General features: G+C 47.0%; 1 protein-coding gene across 1 annotated transcript; it reads left to right on the forward strand.

Moving 5' to 3' along the window:
• The first annotated feature begins 4,436 nt into the window (after positions 1-4,436).
• On the forward strand, positions 4,437-22,698 carry LOC119105991 (uncharacterized). Its single transcript, XM_037229587.1, has 4 exons — positions 4,437-4,488; positions 20,764-20,928; positions 21,171-21,368; positions 21,885-22,698. The coding sequence occupies exons 2-4, from the start codon at positions 20,818-20,820 to the stop codon at positions 22,305-22,307; spliced, it is 732 nt and encodes a 243-aa protein (XP_037085482.1). The 5' UTR covers positions 4,437-4,488; positions 20,764-20,817; the 3' UTR covers positions 22,308-22,698.
• The last annotated feature ends 712 nt before the right edge of the window (positions 22,699-23,410 follow it).

Consider the following 23,410-nt stretch of genomic DNA (forward strand, 5'->3'; position numbering starts at 1 on the left):
TAGGCATGTATTAGGCGTGTGGCCGAAATAATCATGGATTTGTCTGTCCTTTCTCTTAAGCTAGTTGACGAGGAATGAAGCCATCAGTACCGTCTCACGCATGAGGCAGAGCATCCTGTCTGCCGTAACCGGTGTTCTATGGGTCATCATGACATGGCGTGTTTTGCTCCTTGGCTGCAGCTGAAGCTACAAACAACTAGTTGCCAACTGAATTCTTAAAACGCCATGTCTCCAAATACGAAGCAATGAACACATAACATCAACAGATTTTGACATACGGCGCCGTGCTTTGAGATCACACGCTGTACAAACGTGACACTGCAAATGTGAATTGCGTAGCTATTAGGCCATTAAAGGCCAATGCCCTTTGTTATCAGCTGCGGAGAGGCTATATGAACAAACGCAACGTGTGTAACCAATACCTTAGTGTGCTTGAGATGCTGACTGCGCATAATTTCATGCACAGGTTGTTCTTTCATGCACGGTCATGTTCTTCGTTTGTTACAAATATATTGCCAAGCGTTGAAGGGACTATGTATTATATAGACAACAGCTAAGCGATCTTGAGTGCCTGTAGACATAAGACACGCTATTTCTGATCACAGCAAAGTAATGTACTGGCTGCATTGTGCGTGCTAGCATTTCAGCTTTTCAGAGTAATGGCCTATAACTTGAACCAAAGATGACCTCAGATAACATCTAGGTCAGCCTAAACTGGTATTTTGTGTCTGGTATATTGCATCACCTGCATCTACTAAAATCAGCTTAGTCAGACGCACATGTGAAAAAGCATCGTTCTTGTAGGCCATTGGTTTGCCAATTTTAAATGGTAACCTAATCTGATATAACCCTCCTGAGAAAAAAAAAAACGCCGGAACAAACTCTCCACAATCCTAACACTCAATTTCGTGGCCTCAATAACAATCTCGACTTATTCATATAGGTTTTAACTATCTGTCACAACTGTCTTGGTGTTTCGTTACATCTGGTAACGTCACATTTGAGTATAATGCTATATTTGGTGTGCATTCTTCATCATTTCACGAGACCCTCACAACTGTATCCTTGTTTTTGACATACGAAGACTGAAAGATGGAAATCCCAGGGGAAGTCATCTTCTCCGGCTGTCTCAGACTTCTGGTGTGGTGCGGGTTAATTCATGATTGGTTTGATCACACCATGTCGCCACTCAATATGTGTCACAGCTGGGTCTTTGCATCTGAGAAGTTTTGGGCTTATTTCCGAAAACAAGTACCTTTATATAACTAACTCACCTTTATTTCGTCAGGTTATTGGCGGATGCTGCATCACACACCAAGCGTTTTCAAGAACCCATGATCGGTAGAGAAGGTATCCGCCTCCAGAGACAGGGAGCCGAGGCAGTTCTCTAAACCATCATTATTGATGGAAGTCGTCAGTTTTCGTAACCAGCATTTAACATTGCTCACTAGCACACATTTTCACATGGATGGCTATACGCGTCCTTATCAGTCCGACCAGGTTTGTTCCGACTTGTCAGTCCGACCCTCCCCATCCCCCCCCCCCCCCCCTCCCCCTGTTGCAACCCCAAAACTACCCCAAACGCACATTTGACAGAGGACACCACACCACGGGAATCAGACTTCGCTCTGCTAAGGAATCCCGTCCGATCCAGACGTTCAGCTCTGCCCACGAGGCCGCTAATCTCGGAAACGCACCCCGCCGTCCGAGGGAGGCGCCCGGTAACGAAACGGTCCAGCCGGCCGCTGTCGTCCGACTCCGGATGGGCAGCGCCTCGGGCGATGGTGAGATGAGTATAAAACAGCGGACGGCTAACGGCGACAGACACATCTCAAGTCGTAGCTACCTCCTCAGCATCAACATGAAGCTTCTGGTGAGTGAGGCTTGCGTCGGCCCGTTGATTTCACTGACAGGCAGATAACCTTCTGTTTGTGGTACGCTCAGTCACAATTACTTTCGCTAGCACATAACTGGACTCAGCGCTTGTCGCAATTATGCAGTTTTTGCGCGTTTTTTATCGGATTATCATCCATGGTGTTTTACACCTCAGGATGCAGCGTATGGACCTGCCTCACTAGAGTGGAAAACAGCCAACTGACACTCGCTCCTTGTCCCAGGTTCTCCTGGCCGTGCTCGGCTCCGCTTCGGCCCAGTACCAGCTGTACACTGGCGTGTGGCCGTACACCGGGTACAACGCCCCGCTGGCGTACAATGCGTACCACGCGCCCATCACCACGTACCCCACCCATCCATTCGTCTACAATGGCCTGCCGTACTCGTTCAAGCCCATCGAGAATGAGGAGCCCGCTGTGGAGGTCAGTGATGACGGAGTCTGTGACTCTGATAGGGGCTGTGTCAATATAGATCATGCACGCCATGTCAGACTACCGCGCGGTCACCTTCGAGGTGAGACTTCGTCGCGCTGTAGACCGTCACGAGATAGGAATGAAATTAACGAAACGGTTATGTTTTTGAAACTGCAAAGAGCGATTTTTGCTACAGTCTGGAAGACAAGCCAGTCAAATTTCAAGGTATTATTTTGGGCGTATTTTGCCACAATTCAACGTTAATGATCTCGTCAAGCATAGTGGGTTTGCACCGGTCGTTTGGAGGTAATGATTTGTGAATTGACGCTTCCGTAGTTATCTGGTTGTACGCGAATGCATTTTCAAAACCTCCGTTCTGCTGGCCGTTTACAACAAAGTAATTCAAAATCCCAGTACAGACTGAAAGTCTTTACCTTTGTCGCAAAACTGATCTGATCTGAGAGACTTCATGTACCTTGATGTCGACGTACCACACCTTTTCGTTTTCCAGTCCCGCTCCAAGCGTTCGGCCGATGAGGACCAGAAGGCTGACGACGCCACCCTGATCTCCAGCTACGCCGCCCACCCCCTCGGCTACACAGCCGGCTACCCGTACGCCTACAGCACGTACCCGACCGTGTACAACAGCGCTTACAACTACCCCACCACGTACGCCTACAATGGCTACAACGCCTACCACGGCTACACCCCGATCGTGCACTCGCTGAAGAAGCGCGATACCGCTGAGGCGGACCAGAAGGCTGACGGCGCCACCCTGATCTCCACCTATGCTGCCCACCCCTTCGGCTACCCGTACTCCCACGCCGCCTACTCCACGCCGTATGCGTTCCGCCGCGTGTACAACACCCCGGCCAGCACCCACCCCATCACCTACAACGCCTTCCCCTACGGCCACCGCTCCTATGTCTACTAGATAATGACGATGCCGGGAAGGTAATGCGACATGAGCTGTACTCTTGTCTGTCATTGCACTGAACTTGGACACTTGTGCCTGCCATTGCAATGAACTCGGGAAGTCGTGCCCGCATGTGGTCTGAGGAACTGCTTGTCTGTGGGCCTGTCTTCGTGCAGGACGTGGAGACTTGTGCCTGCTCTTGCAATGGACGTGGAAACATGTGCCCGTTTGTGCTCTGACCAATTGTGCTCAATGTTTGTGACAGACACGCTTGGAATGAAACTCACCTTCATTGATTACATGACAACTGGATGTAGAAGTGTGAAGCTGTGCGCAGTTCGGATTGTAACATGCGAAATATTTTTCCTGGTTCTGACATGGTCATATGTGCTAATAAAAAATCAAAGCGCCTTGGTCCCCTATTCATTTGCTGCGACAGTGTGGCACACGCGGGACCGCTGCCAGACTAGGCATAATAACTTCCGAATGGTGCGGTGGAAACCCGCCAAACCTGGCATAGCTGGAGACATTGGAACACCATAGCATTTGGTATAAAATCTAGGTGTGCCTTGCATGGTCGCTGATCCATGGTAGGTGAAAGTCAGGCCTTGGCTGCCAGCGAAGGCCATTTCTAGGAAACCGGTCAGTCTGATGCGACAACAAAGCGTTAGACGAAATAATGCATCTCTGCGATAGTTTCTTAGGCAATAAAGTAATTGAATATACGGTTACAACAAATTCCGTTGACCTAGGGTCACACGTGGCGATCAGGCCAAGGTCGAAGCCAACGTGTTTCTTACTCAAGTGCTGGATATATGAAGCAGTACCTGGTGCTCATTTCGAATTTCTTAACAAAAGTCACCGGTAGGCATTGGGCCTGGTGCCCCAAGAGTCGGTCCTGGGAGCTCCTGCCTCGGCGGCTGTTGCTCCTGAGCGCGCCCCTGCCCCGGCAGCTGTCGCTCCTGAGCGCGCCCCTGCCCCGGCAGCTGTCGCTCCTGAGTGCGCCTCTGCCCCGGCAGCTGTCGCTCCTGAGCGCGCCTCTGACGGAGCGGCTGCTGGTGACGAGCGGCTAGTACGGCGTGAGACCCGTCGCAAAGACAGGAGCAGGCGAGGTAGGCCTGAGTGCGCCTCTGCTGGCACCGGCGCTGGCACCTGCGGGTGCAGGCCGCCAGGTGCCCGTGACAGGGACGTGCTCAGTGCGAGAAACACGGCAGGAGCGTAGCCACGCGTGTTGTCGTGTTCGTGTTGAGCGTGCCACGTAGCCACGTGAGTGCTGAGGTCCTTTTTCGCCTGGCGTGGCGCACTCAGTTTATTCCTCTATTTGTCTGTCAGTTTCAGCCGACTCTCTCGGAAAGCCAAGTTCAAATCCCGTTAAATTGATTTGTTTCAGAATTTTCAGTTACACCAGCTGACTGACCTATCACGTCGCGCTGTGCCATTCTCGTAATGTCCCTGTCATTTGTTTGTCAGTGCACGTTTGTCTTCGCACGCTTTCTGTCAATGCTCATTTGATGTTCGCTGGATCTCTCAGCGCCCGTCGGCCTCTCCGCCGGTCGTCCGACCCTCGTGCCTGCCGCTGACCTGCTGGGTCGGCCGGCCGGGACACGTGCCCGGGCCCCACTAATGGTCGGCTGGTGGTGCGTCGCCGGTGGCCGGGCCGTCCTTGTCTCGCCACCGCCGCAGCAGAGCACGCATACTGACAGACACTGTCGCGCCAAACACAAGGTCCGCTGTTGCCCAGATCTGCACTTCTAGGTCACAATAGCACGCAATGATCATACGCCTCACTTATATTTGCCACCACAATGTACATCATACACCTCAAGCCTACCCGCATCTCGACAGGCGGATATCATTCTCAGGAAGATAATACATGTTTGCCGCCATGCATCATAACATCAAAATACTTTTGATATTACAACAGAGGAACGACTTGACGAAATAGACCACTTTGCAAAAGACAGGAGAGTAGACATAGTAGCGGCCTCTGAAACAATATTATTGGGAAATACTCACTCGAGGCCCTATGAACTGACTAATTTTCACCCTCCACAAGATACAGGACTATGCATGATGAAGTAGCGGCATGCACGTGATCAAACCTGCCGACTTGTTACACCATTTGGCAAAAACGTGTTCATGCCAGATGAAAGAAGTTCATCTCCTTGCGAATGATCATGTTCTCTTTTTTATTATTTCGGGCTTTTCCAGGATATTATAAAACACGGACAGAAAGTCACATTGGATTTATATCAAAGGCGGAAGTCCTGCCCTCAAAGCTATAATATAAATGCAACTCCTAACTAAAAACCAGCACAGACAACTGTAAACAAGGAGTGTGAAATATAAATTAAAATTTAGGGGCTTCAGGCTCACCCAAACCGGGCCCCAGTCCCCCAAACCAACTTTGAGGGATAATGGGCCAAATCTGGGACAACACCTGTTTGTTGGTGAATTTTTGGGGGAAGGATTCACATTTCTCGCGGCCAAGCACCCCGCCACCTCCCTCAAACCACTTTGTGAAACTACGCCTTTGATCCAAATGCAAGTTCGTCCGTCATTTCTGGTTGGGACCGGTCGCTCGGCCAAGACTCCTGTTTCGGCTGTGATAAGGAATCCCTGTCGCGGTGATGAACACTGATCGGCCGCCCAATTCACTGACTGTGTACACCGCTGTGCTTACTTGTCTGCCATGGAAATGCACGACTAAGTGAGTGCATGTTTTCCTCAACACGCGCTTGGGTGGTGGTCAATTTGACCTCCCATCGGAGGTCAGTTTTCAACATAATTTTCAAAAGCGCAACTTTCGAAGAGGACGGCGTAGCCACGCCAATCTTTGCGTAGCTGTAGGCAGTTGAGAAGAAAATATTTTGGATACAAAATCAGATGTAGCTTTCAACGCCGCTGACCTTTGGCACGTCAAAGCCAAGCCGTGACTGTCAGCGAAGGCAATTTCTAGGGAATCGTTCAGTATGATGCGCCATAGGAGAGTAGAATGAAGTCATATATCTCTTCGGTAAGCTTTTCAGCGATAAACTGACTGATTTTGAGATTATGGCAAATTCGATAGACCTAGGGTCTCGTGTGGACAGGCCAATCCGAGGTTAAAACCAGCCTGCTCTTTTGCTGGAGATCTTGCTTCGAAGGGAATATTTCACGTTTAAAGATATTGAGGCAAGCACCAGATATGATGAAACGAGCTCACTTATTACTGACATGATCCTTAAGGTAAGAAAGACTACACAGCGCAATTTATCTGCTTAATATTTATACTCCTCAATATGTCATGGTTTTGCTACGTCATCGTTCTTTGCACAACTTTGATTGAGAGCCATCTGACGACCGTTAGAGCCAACTGACCCAGAAATTGTGCATACGAGCGCCAGATATAAACGACTCGACCATTGTATTTTTCTCGGCCTTAATCGCCGCATGGCTTATGAAATCGTAGCAAATAAATGACGTTATTATGAAATCGCGAATGCTGATATTACCTTGACCTACGCTTCACGAAACGGTCATGGAATTTTTGCAGGCTTATAGCGCCGAAACTGGAGCAGTTTAGGTCTTGCTAAGGTCTGGGCTATGAACTGCACCGCAAGGTCTTTAAGATGACTATTTCTATTCAAAACCCGCTTAGAAATGCGGAGCACTCCCTTCAAGAGGTAGTTAATGTTGCTCAGTTCGATTTTTATAGCAGGGACTACAACCAAATCTTCCATGGACCCCCTAAAAATCAGTACAGATCACTGACCTAAAATGATCCAAATAATTGCTTTTTTAAGGATGTGCGACCACCTAGCGTAATTCATTATGCCTTTATTTCAAGCTTAAAAAATAAAGCAAATCTTGTTGCATTTTTATATTCGCATGACCATTCCAACCGTCCAAAAATGGCCTGCCTGACCTTAAAATGATCACCAGATGGATTCCTTTGTTTAGAACAGGTGTCTAGGCTTTCAAGGCAGGTTGCACGGGCAAGGTCTTGAGAGCTACCTTCGGACCACCCAATCTTGTGTCTGACCATTAATTTTTCCTTATTTGATCCAAAGTCATGCCCTACGGCCCTCAATATAACACAAGGGTGGATCACATAAAGGTGAACATTTTCTGTTGAGTTTCGTGACTCTAGCTGTCTTAGTTTTAAGATTTTAGGGGTCAGGATACCTTGCCTCCCAGCGGATGTGAAAGGCTGCTCAACTGGCAACCCATGCGCGCGGTTAAATTATTTCCTTTGCCTTGCGCCGTAGAGCATTAGCAAGCTAAAGTAAATATTTTGCATCGCATTACCACGCAATCAGCTTACCTTCCCCACCTCCAGGTAGTTTCGGAAGATCACCTGAGGCTAAAAAGAAAAAGGGCCGTTGCCTCGGCATCCCCCAAACCCGTCCATAGCCAAGAAACGTTGGGCGAAAGTTGGCTACATTTCGCCCGTCACCAGGCATCTGCCAGCATCGCTGGTGCTTTGGCATCTCATATAGATGTTTGCCACTTGCCAAGGTCTCTGTGGATCGCATAAACTTCTCCAAATTTAAACAAATCTTCATTTAAGGTTTAATAAAATGTCGTGGGTGGAATGTTCCTCCACGTTAAGTTTCTTTCTTTCTGTGTAAAGTGTCTTGGGCAATCTAAAAGATTCTAAAGAGAGCAAAAGTATGATATGCATTGTGGGCCTCCAATTTGTGCATGGGTCTTGCCAGCGGCAACTGAATACGTCGGACACAAATCATTAAACACTTGCTTAGTCACAACGCCTTTCGCTAAATGCAAACAGTACTAAACTGATACCAAGCAGCTCACTGTTGTGTGAGAAAAATACATTTGGTCCCTGGCGGGAGAGGGCAGCGTGCTCATCCCTCGAAATACACTTACTGGGGAGGAGCGAATAATCTGCGATGATGCAAACAAATTTGTTCTGACGGAGGCCTGGCAAATGGGTCAGTTGAAGCAGCATGCTCAAAATAAAGCTGGTGGTGAACTCATAAATGTTTGTGATTATTTCAGGCGAGAGATTGGATTTGAAACACTGTGGTGTACTTTCTACCTTTAACATTGAAAAGCGATGTCACACCGTACGGCTAAATGGGAATGCTGGCAATATGAGGAAGAATTGTAGTTAAACCGAATTTGATCCGACTTCCTAGCAACGTTTATTTCGTTCTTCGAATGCATTTCGAAGGCAGTTTTCGGGAAAAGTTGAGCCTCGTGTAACTTGAATCCGTTTCAGCACTCGCCCAACGGCGTCGTTATTCTAAGGGTCGGTTATGCTGGTGTCGCAAACTTACCCTTAAATTTGGTAATATTTGTTTCCCATTTCCACTAACCCGTCAGAGGTGACGAACGAACCCACTACAAAGGGACGACAGATTGTAATATGCATGTGCCTGCGGGTTCTCGTGGCCCCAGATGGCCTTCGTGGCCTTCGAGGTGGCAGGGCACGAGCCCTATTGCAAATCGGCCGGTTCCGTGCGGGATCGTACAGTGTAAGCTTGCGAGATGTAAACTTGGCTTGTGACGGACATCATGTATCATGATCGTGGCTATGATCATCGTAATTGTGGGAGCACGCCACTAGCAGAGCTCAGACTATACGTGCCCCGAGAAATATCAAAAACGCGCCTTCTCTTAGGATAAACGCATGCGAAACTTTCAATGGCGCGTGGTCACAAACAGGTCTGTATTGACATATTTATTTCTTATACTAAGAACTCGTTCGAAAACATCACGGGTCTTCTGTTCCTACCGGCCACTTAATCAAGAAAGCCCATGTCACACAGCATCTGACGGTTGTTTTCTAGTTGGTGAAAACGCGTTGCCTTTTCTTGAGACATTTCTTCCTCCCTGAAATGTCGTCTAAAGCCTGATGAAGTCGTTCTATGACCGGCCAGTCGCCGGCTCGCCACTCTGCCGGTGACGCTACATCTGCCTTACTTGCGTCGGGCAGCGTCATCGGCCAATGCTTCGATATCCGACTCGATTGCTGCTTTGTCTTCCTCCAGGGTAGCGGTATACGTGTTGAGCTCTTCCGTGGTGACGCAGTCGTCGCCATCGGTGTTCATGGCATTAAACGCATCTGTCAGAGACTGGTGCGTGTGTCCTCGTACTCCCTCTGTAGTGGGCTTAGCCGTGGCAGCCACGACCAAGCACAGGACCAGCAGGCTAACGCGGAACATGGCGAGGGAGGCTGTTTGCACTGGCTGCTGGTGAGGTACTGATGATACGGCATTGCACCGCCGTCTTAAATACGTCTCGAATGAGTCAAATGGAGGCAATTTGCGCCGTCCGTTATAGCAACAAGTGTACTGACAGCTACGTAATTCACACTCGCAGTGTCACGTTTGTACAGCGTGTGATCTTAAAGTACGGTGTCATCTGTGAAAATGAGGTGATCCTAGGTGTTCCTTTTTTCGTATTCGGAACCATCGCGTTTTAAAAATTCATTTGGCAATTAGTTGTTTGTAGCTTTAGCTGCAGCCAAGTAGCAAAACACGATATGTCATGATGACCCATAGAACACCGGTTACGGCAGGCAAGATGCTCTGTGTCATACGTAAGACGGTACTGGTAGCTTTATTCCCTGTCAACCAGATCAAGAGAAAGGAGAGAAAATTCATCGGCTACATGCCGATGGAAACGATGAGTTTTTTGCTAAGTTTCCAAAATGCGATGAAGCTGTAATACCACTACTAAAACAGGTGCAAGCGTTTAAGTTTTGGACCGCTCCTTCATGGGGAGAATGACTGGCAGTGGGATGCACACGGCTCGAAATGCAAAAGACGAGAGACAAACAGACGCACTCTGTCCAAAAAGAATATGGATGATAGAGGCCGTCCGCTTCGTCGGGCGACTGCAAAGATGATTTCGAGCATACCTGTTGCATCTCCTTTTCTCGAATGTCTGTATTTTCGTTGGCATTTTATCAATCGTCGAGCCAGGGATCTAGGGAAGGAAGTCCGCCTTCAAACACCTCATAATCATTATCATCATTATCCATCAGTTTCCATAAAAACGAAAATCACCTTTACCTTACGGCTGCTTGCCCACGATGCACCAAATAAGATAATTCCAACACCATAACACCCCACCATTACTTGTAATTACTTCAGAAAAACCGATCTGTGCTTTGTTGATGGGTACATGGTGATATGGTGATAGGCACATAGGTAGGGATGATTAATGGTACATTTTCGTTTACAAAGTGCCATCATAGTACGAAGGTCGTCAGCATCTTTATGTCTGCTAGCTGGCAAGCGTTTGCTTGCATGAGCAACGTCAGACGCGTGACGCGTGATGCGAAGTCATATCAAGTAGTCTCTTTGTACAGATATTGTTAATCGCTAATGCGATACAGACTGCCTGCAGTAACAGCTAGACATTACTCTTTGTGTAATTCCCCGTCTGTAATCCCCTGATGGTGGTGGCCTCTTAAAATTGCGGTCGCCGCTTAAAAAATAATAACTGTATAATTGAACATGAATGGCGGGCAATTTTTAACTAACTACACAGACATGAAAAACATGGCGGAATCTTTGCACAATCTGGCCGCTTTCAAAACGACGTGTACTTCTTTCGAATATCCCACACACAGACATGTCCTTTTTTAGCATCTCTTGCTTAGGCATATGTTCCTTTGAGCACCACAAGGTGTTTCCCGAATTATTCTTTCAAAGTCAAGTTTGTGGGGTGGAATAACACGCGCCCGGCTGACCGGACAAATACTGTGGTGGCAATTACTCCCGGGTGGGGCAGCAATTAAACCCCCAAGATCTCAAAAATTAAGCTAGCTAGGGACACCACATTCACAGGATGGGCTAACCTGTGTGTAAACTTACTTTTGTCAAAATTGGAAGTTCCTCCTTTATATTCTTGAGCTCGAACAAGGTCAAACGCAAGATTTTTGTTCAGGTACTCAGGCCTCCTCACACGACCGCCGTGAGCTCATATACATGTTGTAAGGAAATGTTCAATAGTGTATATTCAAGTTCAGTGACTATTTTAACTTTTAGGAGGTCAGGGTAACCAAAAAATATGAAATTACCGCTAAGCCTGAGGAATCGCCCTCGGGGGTAAGTTCCCAAAAAGCATGTTCCCGCAACAGATGTGTTCCACGGACTTTAAAAGGTCAGATTAGGTCGCTGATCTAAAATGACACCAGCCAACATTTTTGAAACGGCCCGGGCCAACATCCGCTGTGATTTGGCCATGTTGTTCATGTTTGTGTAATTGGTTGAAAATTGCATGCCATTCAAGTCTAAGGTTTCCGTTATCATTTTAAGCAGCGACCACATTTTTAATAGGTCACCATCATTAGGGGATTACAGACGGGATTACACAAAGAGCCATGTCCAGCCGTTACTGCGGGCAGTCTGTATCGCATTAACGATTAACAATAAGTGTACATAGAGACGAAATGATGTGACTTCGCATCACGCGTCACGCGTCATTCGATAAATGTCGATGCAACAGGCATAATCAAAATCATATCTGCGGATGCCCGGCGAAGCAGAGGGCCTCTATCATCGGTATTCTTTTCGAACACAGTGCGTCGGTTTGTCTGTCGTCTTTTGCTTTTCGAGCCGCGTGCATCTCACTACCAGTCGTTCTCCCAATAAAGAACGGGTCCAAGGCTTAAACGCTTACACCTGCTTTAATAGTGGTGTTCTATCTCCATCGCATTGTTGAAGCTTAGCAAAGAACAAAGATAACACCACATCTTAACAGCCCATTAATTGCCGCAAGGAACTCGCGAGGGCAAGAGAAGGAGAACACTTGTCACAATCATTCTGCGTATCTAAAATCGTGTTTACCGCGGGCTTCACGGGTTAGGGAAAGTGTTAGAGGCGCTTTTTTGCACACATAAGCACATAACAGTCGTAGCTAGGACGTTAATTACCCTTTGTCGTTCCTGGATTCGTCCCTGACATAATCTTTCAGGACGCCGTTTATTGCACAAAAGTAAAAAATGGAAAGCAACGTTGCGTTTGCGATCTTCATGCTCCGGATGACGACTGCCCCCAACTACTCCTTCCTCGGGCGCGGATCTGTGTGACATTGTTGGATTTCCTTCCTCGAGCCGCACACACGCGAATATTTTGTCTACGCTATCTTTTCTTAACACCGCAGTGCCTTCATTGGCTTGCGGCGATGCTACTTTGGACCCCATTTTGCATAACTTGGCCAGGTATCGCTCATCGAAGATAACATTTTCGTATGCTTTGTTCTGAATGTAAAATTTTACATCAAGATAACGAAAACTATGCCCTAGGTGTCTGCGTCGATGACCCCTATGCGTTTCACGCTGCTTGAAACGTCTCCAAGTTTCAATTTCTTGCATGCTTCATGCATCAGTTATTTTGCCTGGAAATGTCATGGAATTTGTGGGCTTTGAAGCCTCCCAAGGTTGACAAAATTTAGCATTCGTGCCTCCACTTGCGCACAGCATGTGCAAACCCGATCGGCTCTGCACAACTTCCACCGCTCTGATGAGAAACCTTCGCTCTGCATGCTACAAGGTCGCTGTACTCTAAGTGAAGTCAGAAATCAAGTTTGTTTTCTTACAGTACATCACGCCTTGACCCGCGCCTGGCCAAGGGGTAGATTACTTACCTAAGAGATTTTTCGAGCACAGATCAACAGTGAACGTTCGCAGTGACACCAAATTTTAGCACATGCTTGTCTATAAATGTGGCATACTTTCCCCCAATTTTATGGTTTGATCCACCTAGATCAGTGACCTAGGTCAGCTAAAAGAGGTCAACTTCTGAAAAGTTGGCCACATTACTTTTAAGTGAATCATTTGCCACTGTTCAAACTTGTTTCAGCTATGAAACATTGGAGTGCCCACAGTTTAGGGCTTTCAGACTTTTCGAAATAGGCGAGGTCAATGTTCTGAAGTCAGGTCTGTTGCTGTTCTTGCCGTAAATCGTGCAACTTTGACGCATGTTGTGGCTTTGCGGTTTGTCGATAAGGAGAGTGGTACTAATACGCAAGCAAAACAATCATAGGGCCACAGAGGACACGATCTTGGCCCAGGTCGTAACATTCGTCTAAATGTGCCTTCTGAAAACACATGCTAAGCCCAAAAAGGCAGCTTTTAGGTAATTTTGGACGCATAATTCAAATACTCCATGAATGAAATGCTCCTTGCTGCGACATCACTGTAATGCAGGAGTGCATACTAGGTTACGTAACGACATACAAAGTTATATGAGGTCATTCAAGGTAAGTGACCGACGTTTTCAGCAGCGGAGACGTTAGATGAACACGTGCAACGCGATAAATTGCCTCATTATTGTGTCTGTGAAGCTGATATGTAATTTTACGTGGCGACGTGCCTTTTTTAAAAATTTTTATACTCTCATTATCAAGCGTCAAGTGGACTATGTATAATATACAAAAGAGCCATGCGATCTTAATTGCCTACAGATGCAAGGCACGCTATTTTTGACCTCCTGAAAAAGCATTGCGCTGGTAGCATAGGCCTGTTAGCGCTTAAATTTTGTCATCTGGTTGGTTTATAAATTTGGCGCAAGTTGAGTTCAGCTGACCTCTTGGTGAGGCTAAAATGACATGTATACGTTAATAATGTTTTTATTTCACAGCTGCACCTAATACAATAAGCTTAGTCAAAAGCACATTGAGAAAATGCATCGTTCTTTTAGGCTACAGGTGGACAAATTTTGGATGGTGACCTAATCAAGCATAACAAGCGGGCAGAAATTTTCGGAATGTGCTCTCCATAGTTTTTAGGCCTATTTTCACGCCCTCAATATTCGTCTTGACGTCTTACATAGCTTTAAGGCTTCATCAATCAGAATAACCAGTTTTGAAATTTCATGACGTCTGGTGGCCTAAAATTTCACCTTAAGTCAAAAGTTTGGCATGCATTGTTCACCAATTGACGATGCTTCAAACGGTTCCGTTATTTCCCTCATACGGCATCTGAAGGCTACACATCACAGGGCTTAGTCAACTGAAAAAGTTGACTAAGACGTGTGCGGTTGTCTCAGACCAGGCGTAGACTAATGGGTGCGAGCTGGGAAACATTTCAACGCATGAGTGACGCCTGATGCGTATGGCGTGATGAGAAGTTGCATTAAGTTGTTTCCATGTACATCTATTGTTTATCATCAATGAGATATAGACCGCTCGTGGTAATGGCTGGCGACTGCACCATGTACAATCACCTGAAGGATGTTGACCTCCTAAAACTGTGAGTCGCTGCGTAAAACAAAATTAAGAACGCAAGCATGATTGCCATAATATTGAATTTAGTGCTCATCGTTTCGATAAGCATGCAGCCGAAGTAATCATGAATTTTCTCTCCTTTCTCTCAAGCTAGTTGACAAGGAATAAAGCTACCAGTACTGTCTTACACATGAAACAGAGCATCCTGCCTGCTGTAACCGGTGTTCCATGGTTCATCATGACATGGCGTGTTTTGCTACTTGGCTGCAGCTGAAGCTACAAACAACTAATTGCCAACTGAATTCTTAAAAGGCCATGGCTGCGAATACGAAACAAGGAACACATAGCATCAGGCTCATTTTCGCAGATGGCGCCGTACGTTGAGATCACACGTTGTATAAACGTGACACTGCGAGTGTGAATTACGTAGCTGTCAGTACACTTGTTGCTATAACGGACGGCGCAAATTGCCTCCATTTGACTCATTCGAGACGTATTTAAGACGGTGGTATAGTGCCGTATCACCAGTACCTCACCAGCAGCCAGTGCAAGCAGCCTCCTTCGCCATGTTCCGTCTTAGCCTCCTGGTCCTGTGCTTGGTCGTGGCCGCCACGGCTAAGCCCACTACAGAGGGAGTACGAGGACACACGCACCAGTCTCTGACAGATGCGTTTAATGCCATGAACACCGACTGGCGACTGACTGCGTCACCACGGAAGAGCTCAACACGTATACGGCTACCCTGGAGGAAGACAAAGCAGCAATCGAGTCGGATATCGAAGCATTGGCCGATGACGCTGCCCGACGCAAGTAAGGCGGATGTAGCGTCACCGGCGGAGTGGCGAGCCGGCGACTGGCCGGTCATAGAACGACTCCATCAGGAATCAGACGGCTTTTCAGGGAGGAAGAAATGCCTCAAGAAAAGGCAACGCGTTTTCACCAACTAGAAAACAATAGTCAGATGTTGTGTGACATGGCTTTCTTGATTAAGTGGCCAGGTAGGAACAGACGACCCGTGATGTTTTCCAACGAGTTCCTGGCATGTGAAATAAAGGTGTCAATACAGGCCTGTCCATTACCACGCACCGTTGAACGTTTCGCATGTGTTTATCATCAGGGAAGGCGCATTATTTATATTTCTGAAGGCCGCGTATGGCCTGAGCTCTGCTAGTGACGTGCTTCCCAGAATTGCGGTGATCATAGACACGATGATGACACATGATGTTCGTCACAAGCAGTTTACATCTCGCAAGCTTACACTGCACGATCCCTCACGGAACGGGCCGGGTCGCAATAGGGTTCGTGCCCCGACACCTTGAAGGTAGTTTTGGGGTCACTAGAACCTGCAAGCACATGCAAATTAAGATCCGCTTTCCCTCTGTGGTAGGTTCGTCCGTTATCTCTTGCGGGTTAGTGGAAATGGGAAACAATAATTACCAAATCTAAGGGTAAGTCTGCGACGCCAGTATAATCAACCCTTAGAACAATGACGCTTTTGGCCGGGTGTTGAAACAGTTCTATAGCCCGCGTGGCTCCAGTGTTCCCGAAAATCTGCCTTCGGAATGCGTTCGAAGAACGAAACAAACGCTGCTAGGGAATCGGATCAAGTTGGGTTCATTGGACCCCGCAAGTATCAACGCATAATATCCTGACAGGTGCGTACGACGATGTTACTTCGGATCTAGGCATATCGACCGAGATTCTTGGAGTCTGGCATTAGTCAGCAAACTTGTCAGCTTGAAATACCTTGCAATGAAAGATTTGTTAATGTTATCAAAATGTGAGTTGAAACGGAACCTGTCAACTCACGCTTCATAAACAGGCAACAGTGAACAGTTCATAGCCAATACAAGAAAGGTTATTATGGACGCAATAATGTTCATCGATCATTTGAAACTAAAAAAAAATTGCGCATTTTTTAGTTGATAACGTAGCTCCTTAATGACAAATCTAAGCCGCTTCAGCTTTGATGCCTAGCGAAGTGGAATCATTCTTCCATACATCGCTTTCGGACGGAAATGGCCTGGATCAAACAAAACGTGTTCTCTTATTTGACCTTCATATAAAGGTCGGGTGAAACGCATCGATCCTGGCGTACCTATCATGGCTGTTGTAAAAATATATTGTACATACACGACAAATGGTCGAATTAGCGTGCATGTTTTTGTTAGCCGGGACATCTCACTCGCTGTTTTGTTTTGTTGTGATTTGATTTCCACTTACGATTGATTGTTTTGCGGACGATTTTTTCACACCCCAGCTTAGCTCAAAACGAAATTCACCTCACTGTGTTCTCTGCACAGCTAACAGTATTTGAAGTTCGAAGCAGTGTCTGTGCAAGTTACCGCTGTGGAAGCATTCGACAGCATTCTCAAGCAAACATTCATTGATACGTCGCCGTACATTCAACCAAATAATGTTCGTAGAAGTCATGAACATTCAACATCTTAATTTAGCCTTTATTATAACTTTGCGGGGGACGGAATTACTGACCATTACTTTGGCAAATAAGTGACCGTGGAAAGCAGGAACAATCGCACAACCTTGAAGCTGAATCCCTCTATCGAGCCCGCAAACTCCGGTGTAATTCTGTACTGTCAATCTGCGCATCCAACTTCCACTAAAGGGAATGTTCCACAGTGGAAGGTATTGAGGCAAGCATCAGACATGATGAAATATGCTCGCTTCTAACCATAGGTTGCCAATTGAAAGTTTCCCCTGCGGTTATCTTCAGGGAAGACAGATCATTTATATTTCTGAAAGGCACGTATAGCCAGAGCTTTGCTAGTGAAGAGCTCCCAGAATTGTGATGATCATAGACACGATGATGACACATGATGTTGATCACAAGCAAAGTTTACATCTCGCAAGCTCACACTGCACGATCCCGCACGGAACCGGCCCGGTCACAATTAGGTTCGTGTCTCGCCACCTCAAAGGTAGATTTGGGGTCATGAGAACGTGCAAGCACATGCATATTGAAATCTGTTGTCACTTTGTGGTGGGCTCGTCCGTCACCTCTTACGGGTTAGTGGGAATGAGAAACATTTATTACTTAATCTAAGGGTAAGTCTGCGATGCCAGTATAGCCGACCCTTAGAACAACGTCGCCGTTAGGCGAGTGTTGAAACAGTTCCATATCGCGAGTGGCTCAACTTTTCCCGAAAAACTGCCCTCGAAATGCCTTCGAAGAACAAAATAAACGTTGCTAGGGAGTTTGATCAAATTCGGTTAATTAGACGCCGTAGGTATCAACGCCTATAATCTTGAGACGTGCGTACGACGGCCGCGTATGTATGTGTTTTTACCGGTACAGAATCACCAAATTTGACCGGGTTACCATGGTTCGTTGGGACTGGGTCGACTGTGAATTTAACGAATTGTGTGTTTATTATGCAGCATTATGCATATTGCATGTAAAGTCATGCTTTTAATTTACACTGCAACAGCGTACAACTGTTGAAACCTGCAATATTGAAATTTGTGTTCGAAGCGATGGACCCTAGTTCTGCACACGTGTTTCTGTAAGTTTTAATTTCATTCATCGCAGGCCCACCCGACGCCATATTCAAAAGATGAGTCTCCAAGCTTCATTTTCTTAATAAAATCGACACCGTGATGCAGCTTGGACCAAAGATACGCAAGCATGGGGCAGGTACTACCTCCTCCAATGACGTTGTGCCATTATCAAAGATCTCCCAATGTGCGTGCTAACTTATTTTGTCGATCCGTGTTCTTCAGCTTTCGCAATTCGCACTCTGTGGCTGCACTGCTCATCAAATGGCGGATGTCACACATTCGTGATGTTACAATGTTCCAACGCAACAAGGAATAGTCGTGCAGCAGCTGGCATGGAATGTCCATGCCAATGGCTGTCGAATATTTCTCCAGATTTCTTGCCTACTGTCACTGCCTATTGCTGAAAACAGCAGGTCAAAAACGACCACTGGTTTTCACAAACCCGTCAGAGCCATGCTGGTCGGACTGGCCCAGAGTGCACTGGGCTGGCGATTGCGATTAGGTCATGCAAGACCAGGAAAGTCAAGTTTCCGATATGATTTTCGGACCACATGTCAAAACGAACTCTTGCAGAAGCACGAATTTTGTTTTACACATGAATCCACCAGTTTGGCATGCTTTTGTGTAAATCGAAGCTTTGAGCTACCAAGATCAGTAAACTAAGTCAGGTCAAAGAGGTCAACTTCAAATTTGTGTTCACTTTACGTAACTTTTTGTGAATATTTTCCATTCTACAAGCACCCTACAGTAGCATACAATTATGATATCCACAGTTTTTACTCTCAGGTTTTTTAAACGAGAGGGGTCAGTGACCTGAAGTAGGCCAATTATTGCTATCTTAAGTAACTAATGCAACTTTGAATACATTTTTTGTAGATTTGGTGTTTGAATATGACGAAAAGAGCACCAATTGGCATGCAGAGCGATCATATGACCACAGAGCACATGACCTTCGCCCATATGAACCCGTCTATGAGTGCCTTGTGCAAAACACATCATGAGCTCAAAACCGATAGTTAGATAGCTAGATAGATGGTTAATTTTGGTCGCCAATTTCGAATACTCCACTGAAAACATGTGATATGATTTTAATGCAAAATGAGGTAACTAGAGGTCACGGGAGGGCTGGCAAAGTACGATTAGGAATGTATTAGGCGTGTAAGCGAAATAATCATGGATTTGTCTGTTCTCTCTCTTAAGCTAGTTGACAAGGAATGAAGCCATCAGCTGTCTTATGCATGAAGCAGAGCATCCTGCCTGCCGTAACCGGTGTTCCATGGGTCATCATGACATGGCGTGTTTCGCTACCTGGCTGCAGCTAAAGCTACAAACAACTAGCTGCCAACTGAATTATTAAAACGCCATGGGTCCGAGTACCAAACAAGGAATACATAACATCAGCTCATTTTTACAGATGACGCCGTGCTTTGAGATCACACGCTGTACAAACGTGACACTGCGAGTGTGAATTGCGTAACTATTAGGCCATTAAAGACCAATGCCCTTTGTTGTCAGCTGCGGAGAGGCTATATGAGCAAACGCGACGTGTGCAGCCAATACCTTAGTGTGTTTGAGATGCTGACTGCGCATAATTTCTTGCACAGGTTGTTATTTCATGCACGGTCATGTTCTCCGCTTGTTACAAATACATTGTCGAGCGTTGAAGGGACTATGTATTATAAAAGCAAGAGCTTGAGTGCCTGTAGACATCAAACACGCTATTTCTGACCACAGAAAAGAAATGTACTGGTCGCATTGTGCATGCTTTTAAGCTTTTAAGCTTAGAAAGCTCTTAAGCTTTTTAGAGTAATGGCTTATATCTTTAACCAAAGCTGACCTCAGATAACCTCTAGGTCAGCCTAAACTGGTATTTTGTGTCTGGTATATCGCATTAGCTGCATCTACTAAAATCAGCTCAGTCAGACGCACATGTGAAAAAGCACCGCTCTTGTAGGCCACTGGTTTACCAATTTGAAATGGTGACCTAATCTGATATGACCCTCTTGAGTAAAGAAAAAAAATTGCCGGAATAATCTCTCAACAATCTTAACACAGAATTTCGTGGCCTCAAAATCAATCTCGACTTATTCATATAGGTTTTAACTATCTGTCACAACAGCCGTCTTGGTGTTTCGTTACATCTGGTGACGTCACATTTGATTTTGATACTAAATTTGGTGTGCGTTCTTCATCATTTCACGAGACCATCACAACTGTATCTTTATTTTTGACATACGGCGTCTGAAAGATGGAAATCCCAGGGAAAGTGACCTTCTCCGGTTGTCTCAGACTCCTGGTGTAGTGTGGGCTAATTCAAGATAATGCCATGTCGCCACTCAATATGTGTCACAGCTGAACCTTTGCATATGAAAAGTTTTTGGTTTGTTTCCCAAAACAAGTGGTTTCATATAAAAAAAACTCACTTTTATTTCGTCAGGTTATTGGCGAATGCTGCGTCACACACCAAGCGTTGTCAAGAACCCATGATCGGCAGAGAAGGTAGCCGCCTCCAGAGACAGGGAACTGAGGCAGATCTCTTAACCATCATTATTGATGGAGTTTGTCAGTTTTCGTAACCAGCATTTAGCAATGCTCACAAGCACACATTTTCACATAGATGGCTAAACGCGTCCTTATCAGTCCGACCAAGTTTGCCGCTCCTCCTCTCCCCCCCCCCCCCCCCCTGTTGCAACACAAAAACTTCCCCGCACGAAAAATTGACAGAGGACACCACACCATGGGAATCAGACTTCGCTCTGCTAAGGAATTTCGTCTGCTCCGCACGTTTACTCTGCCCGCGAGGCGGCTAATCTCGGAAACGCGTCCCGCCGTTAGAGGGAGGCGCCCGGTAACGAGGCGGTCCAGCCGTCCGCTGTCGTCCGACTCCGGATGGGCAGCGCCTCAGGCGATGGTGAGATGAGTATAAAACAGCGAGCGCCGAACGGTGACAGACACAGCTCAAGTCGCAGCTACCTCCTCAGCATCAACATGAAGCTCCTGGTGAGTGGGACTTGCGTCGGCCCGTTGATTTCACTGACAGGCGGATAAACTTGTTTGTGATACGCTCAGTCACAATTACTTTCGCTAGCACATAACTGGACTTAGCGCTTATCGCAATTATGCAGTTTTTGCGCGTTTTTTATCGGAGTACTATCCATGCTGTTTTACACCTCACATTACAGCGTATGGACCTGCCTCACTAGAGTGGAAAACAGCCAACTGACACTCGCTCCCTGTCCCAGGTTCTCCTGGCCGTGCTGGGCGCCGCTTCGGCCCAGTACCAGCTGTACACTGGCGCGTGGCCGTACACCGGGTACAACGCCCCGCTGGCGTACAACGCGTACCACGCGCCCATCACCACGTACGCCGCCCATCCCTTCGTCTACAATGGCCTGCCGTACTCGTTCAAGCCCGTCGAGAAGGAGGAGCCCGCTGTTGAGGTCAGTGATGACTGAGTCTGTGACTCTGACGCTGGCAATGTCAGTATTGATGATGCACGTGTTGTCAGGCCCTTGTGTGGGGTAATTCGGGGTCTGACATTCGAAGTCAGACTTCTCCGCGCTGTAGGCCTTCACGAGATAGGAATGAAATTCACGAAACGGTTGTGTTTTTGAATCAGCAAAAGGCGATTTTTGCTACAGTTTGGAAGACGAGCCAGTCAAATTTCAAGATATTATTTTGGGCGTATGTTGCCGCAATTCAGCGTTAACGATCTCGTCAAGCATAGTGGGTTTGCACCGGTCGTTTGGAGGTAATGATTTGTGAATTGACGCTTCCGTAGTTATCTGGTTATACGCGAATGCATTTTCAAAACATCCGTTCCGCTGGCCGTTCACAACAAAGTAATTCAAAATCCTAGTACAGACTGAAAGCCTTTACCTTTGTCGCAAAACGTATATGCCCTGAGAGACTTCATGTACCTTGATGTCGATGTACCACACCTTTTCGTTTTCCAGTCCCGCTCCAAGCGTTCGGCCGATGAGGACCAGAAGGCTGATGACGCCACCCTGATCTCCACCTACGCCGCCCACCCCTTCGGCTACACGGCCGGGTACCCGTACGTCTACAACACGTACCCGACCGTGTACAACAGCGCTTACAACTACCCCACCACGTACGCCTACAATGGCTACAACGCCTACCACTCCTACACCCCGTTCGTGCACTCGCTGAAGAAGCGCGATACCGCTGAGGCGGACCAGAAGGCTGACGACGCCACCCTGATCTCCACCTACGCTGCCCACCCCATCGGCTACCCGTACGCCAACGCCGCCTACGCCACACCCTATGCGTTCCGCAGCGTGTACAACACCCCGGCCAGCACCCACCCCATCACCTACAACGCCTTCCCCTACGGCTACCGCTCCTATGTCTACTAGATAATGACGATGCCGAGGAGGTAATGCGACATGAGCTGTACTCTTGTTTGTCATTGCACTGAGCTTGGACACTTGTGCCTGCCATTGCAATGAACTCGGGAACTTGTGCCCGCCTGTGCCCTGAGGAACTGCTTGTCTGCGGGCCTGTCTACGTACAAGACGTGGAGACTTGTGCCTGCTCTTGCAATGGACGTGGAAACTTGTGCCTGTTTTTGGTCTGACCAATTGTACTCAATGTCTGCGACAAGTACACGCCGGAATTGAAACTCGCTTTCATTGATTACATTGCAGCTGGAGGTAGAGGCATGAAACTATGTCTGGTTGTGGTTGTAACATGTGAAGTGCATTTCATTTTTTTTTTTGTCTGCTTATCGCGGTCAATAAATGTTAAAATCACCATCCCTCTCTTGTCATTTGCCGCGGTCACGTGACAAGTGTAGGGTGGCTGCCAAACGGAACGCTGCAACGAGACTTTAAAGGAAGAATGCCTTGTATGGACAGCTCTGACAGCACTCCAACCATTTGAACCACTTAAAATGTGAAATGCAATTTCGCTACCAAAATGATACACTTGCCTTAACGTTGCCACGGGCTCAGACTGAGGGTGCGTGAGCGCGTGCAGCCGTTCCACATTGGTGTATCACGGAATGTGCGAACTCGATATTGACAAAAATCCCCGTAAGGCGTGTGAAGACCTGGTTTGTGGTTCGGCAATGGTGGTCACAGAACCAAGTGCATAAGGTCTCGGAAAAGGATAGGTAATCGCACCGATAAAAGAACAAAAAAGTATGCGCCGAGCCTCGCACGCCCGGCTCGCGCGCACACAGAAGATTCGACGGTTTTTGGCCTATTTCGGAATTGATTTAGATCTTGACGATACGAACACATAAAGCCACCAAATAGCTGTAACGCGTTGACCGTTGAAATAGCTGCAACGCTGACGACGCGTTGAAATAGCTGCAACGTCATCTATCGTCTAATCATCACCCCGCCACCACAACAACGTCCAACCAATCATGATTCCAGCAATCCGCTGAAAAACGAAAGGATTCCCTTTTCCGAGCACAACCTCGATTATATGACTATGCTGTGTTAACTGCGAC

Source organism: Pollicipes pollicipes, unplaced genomic scaffold (assembly GCF_011947565.3).
Source record: "Pollicipes pollicipes isolate AB1234 unplaced genomic scaffold, Ppol_2.1 Scaffold_6138;HRSCAF=7277_pilon_pilon_pilon, whole genome shotgun sequence".
NCBI lineage: Eukaryota > Metazoa > Arthropoda > Thecostraca > Pollicipedomorpha > Pollicipedidae > Pollicipes > Pollicipes pollicipes.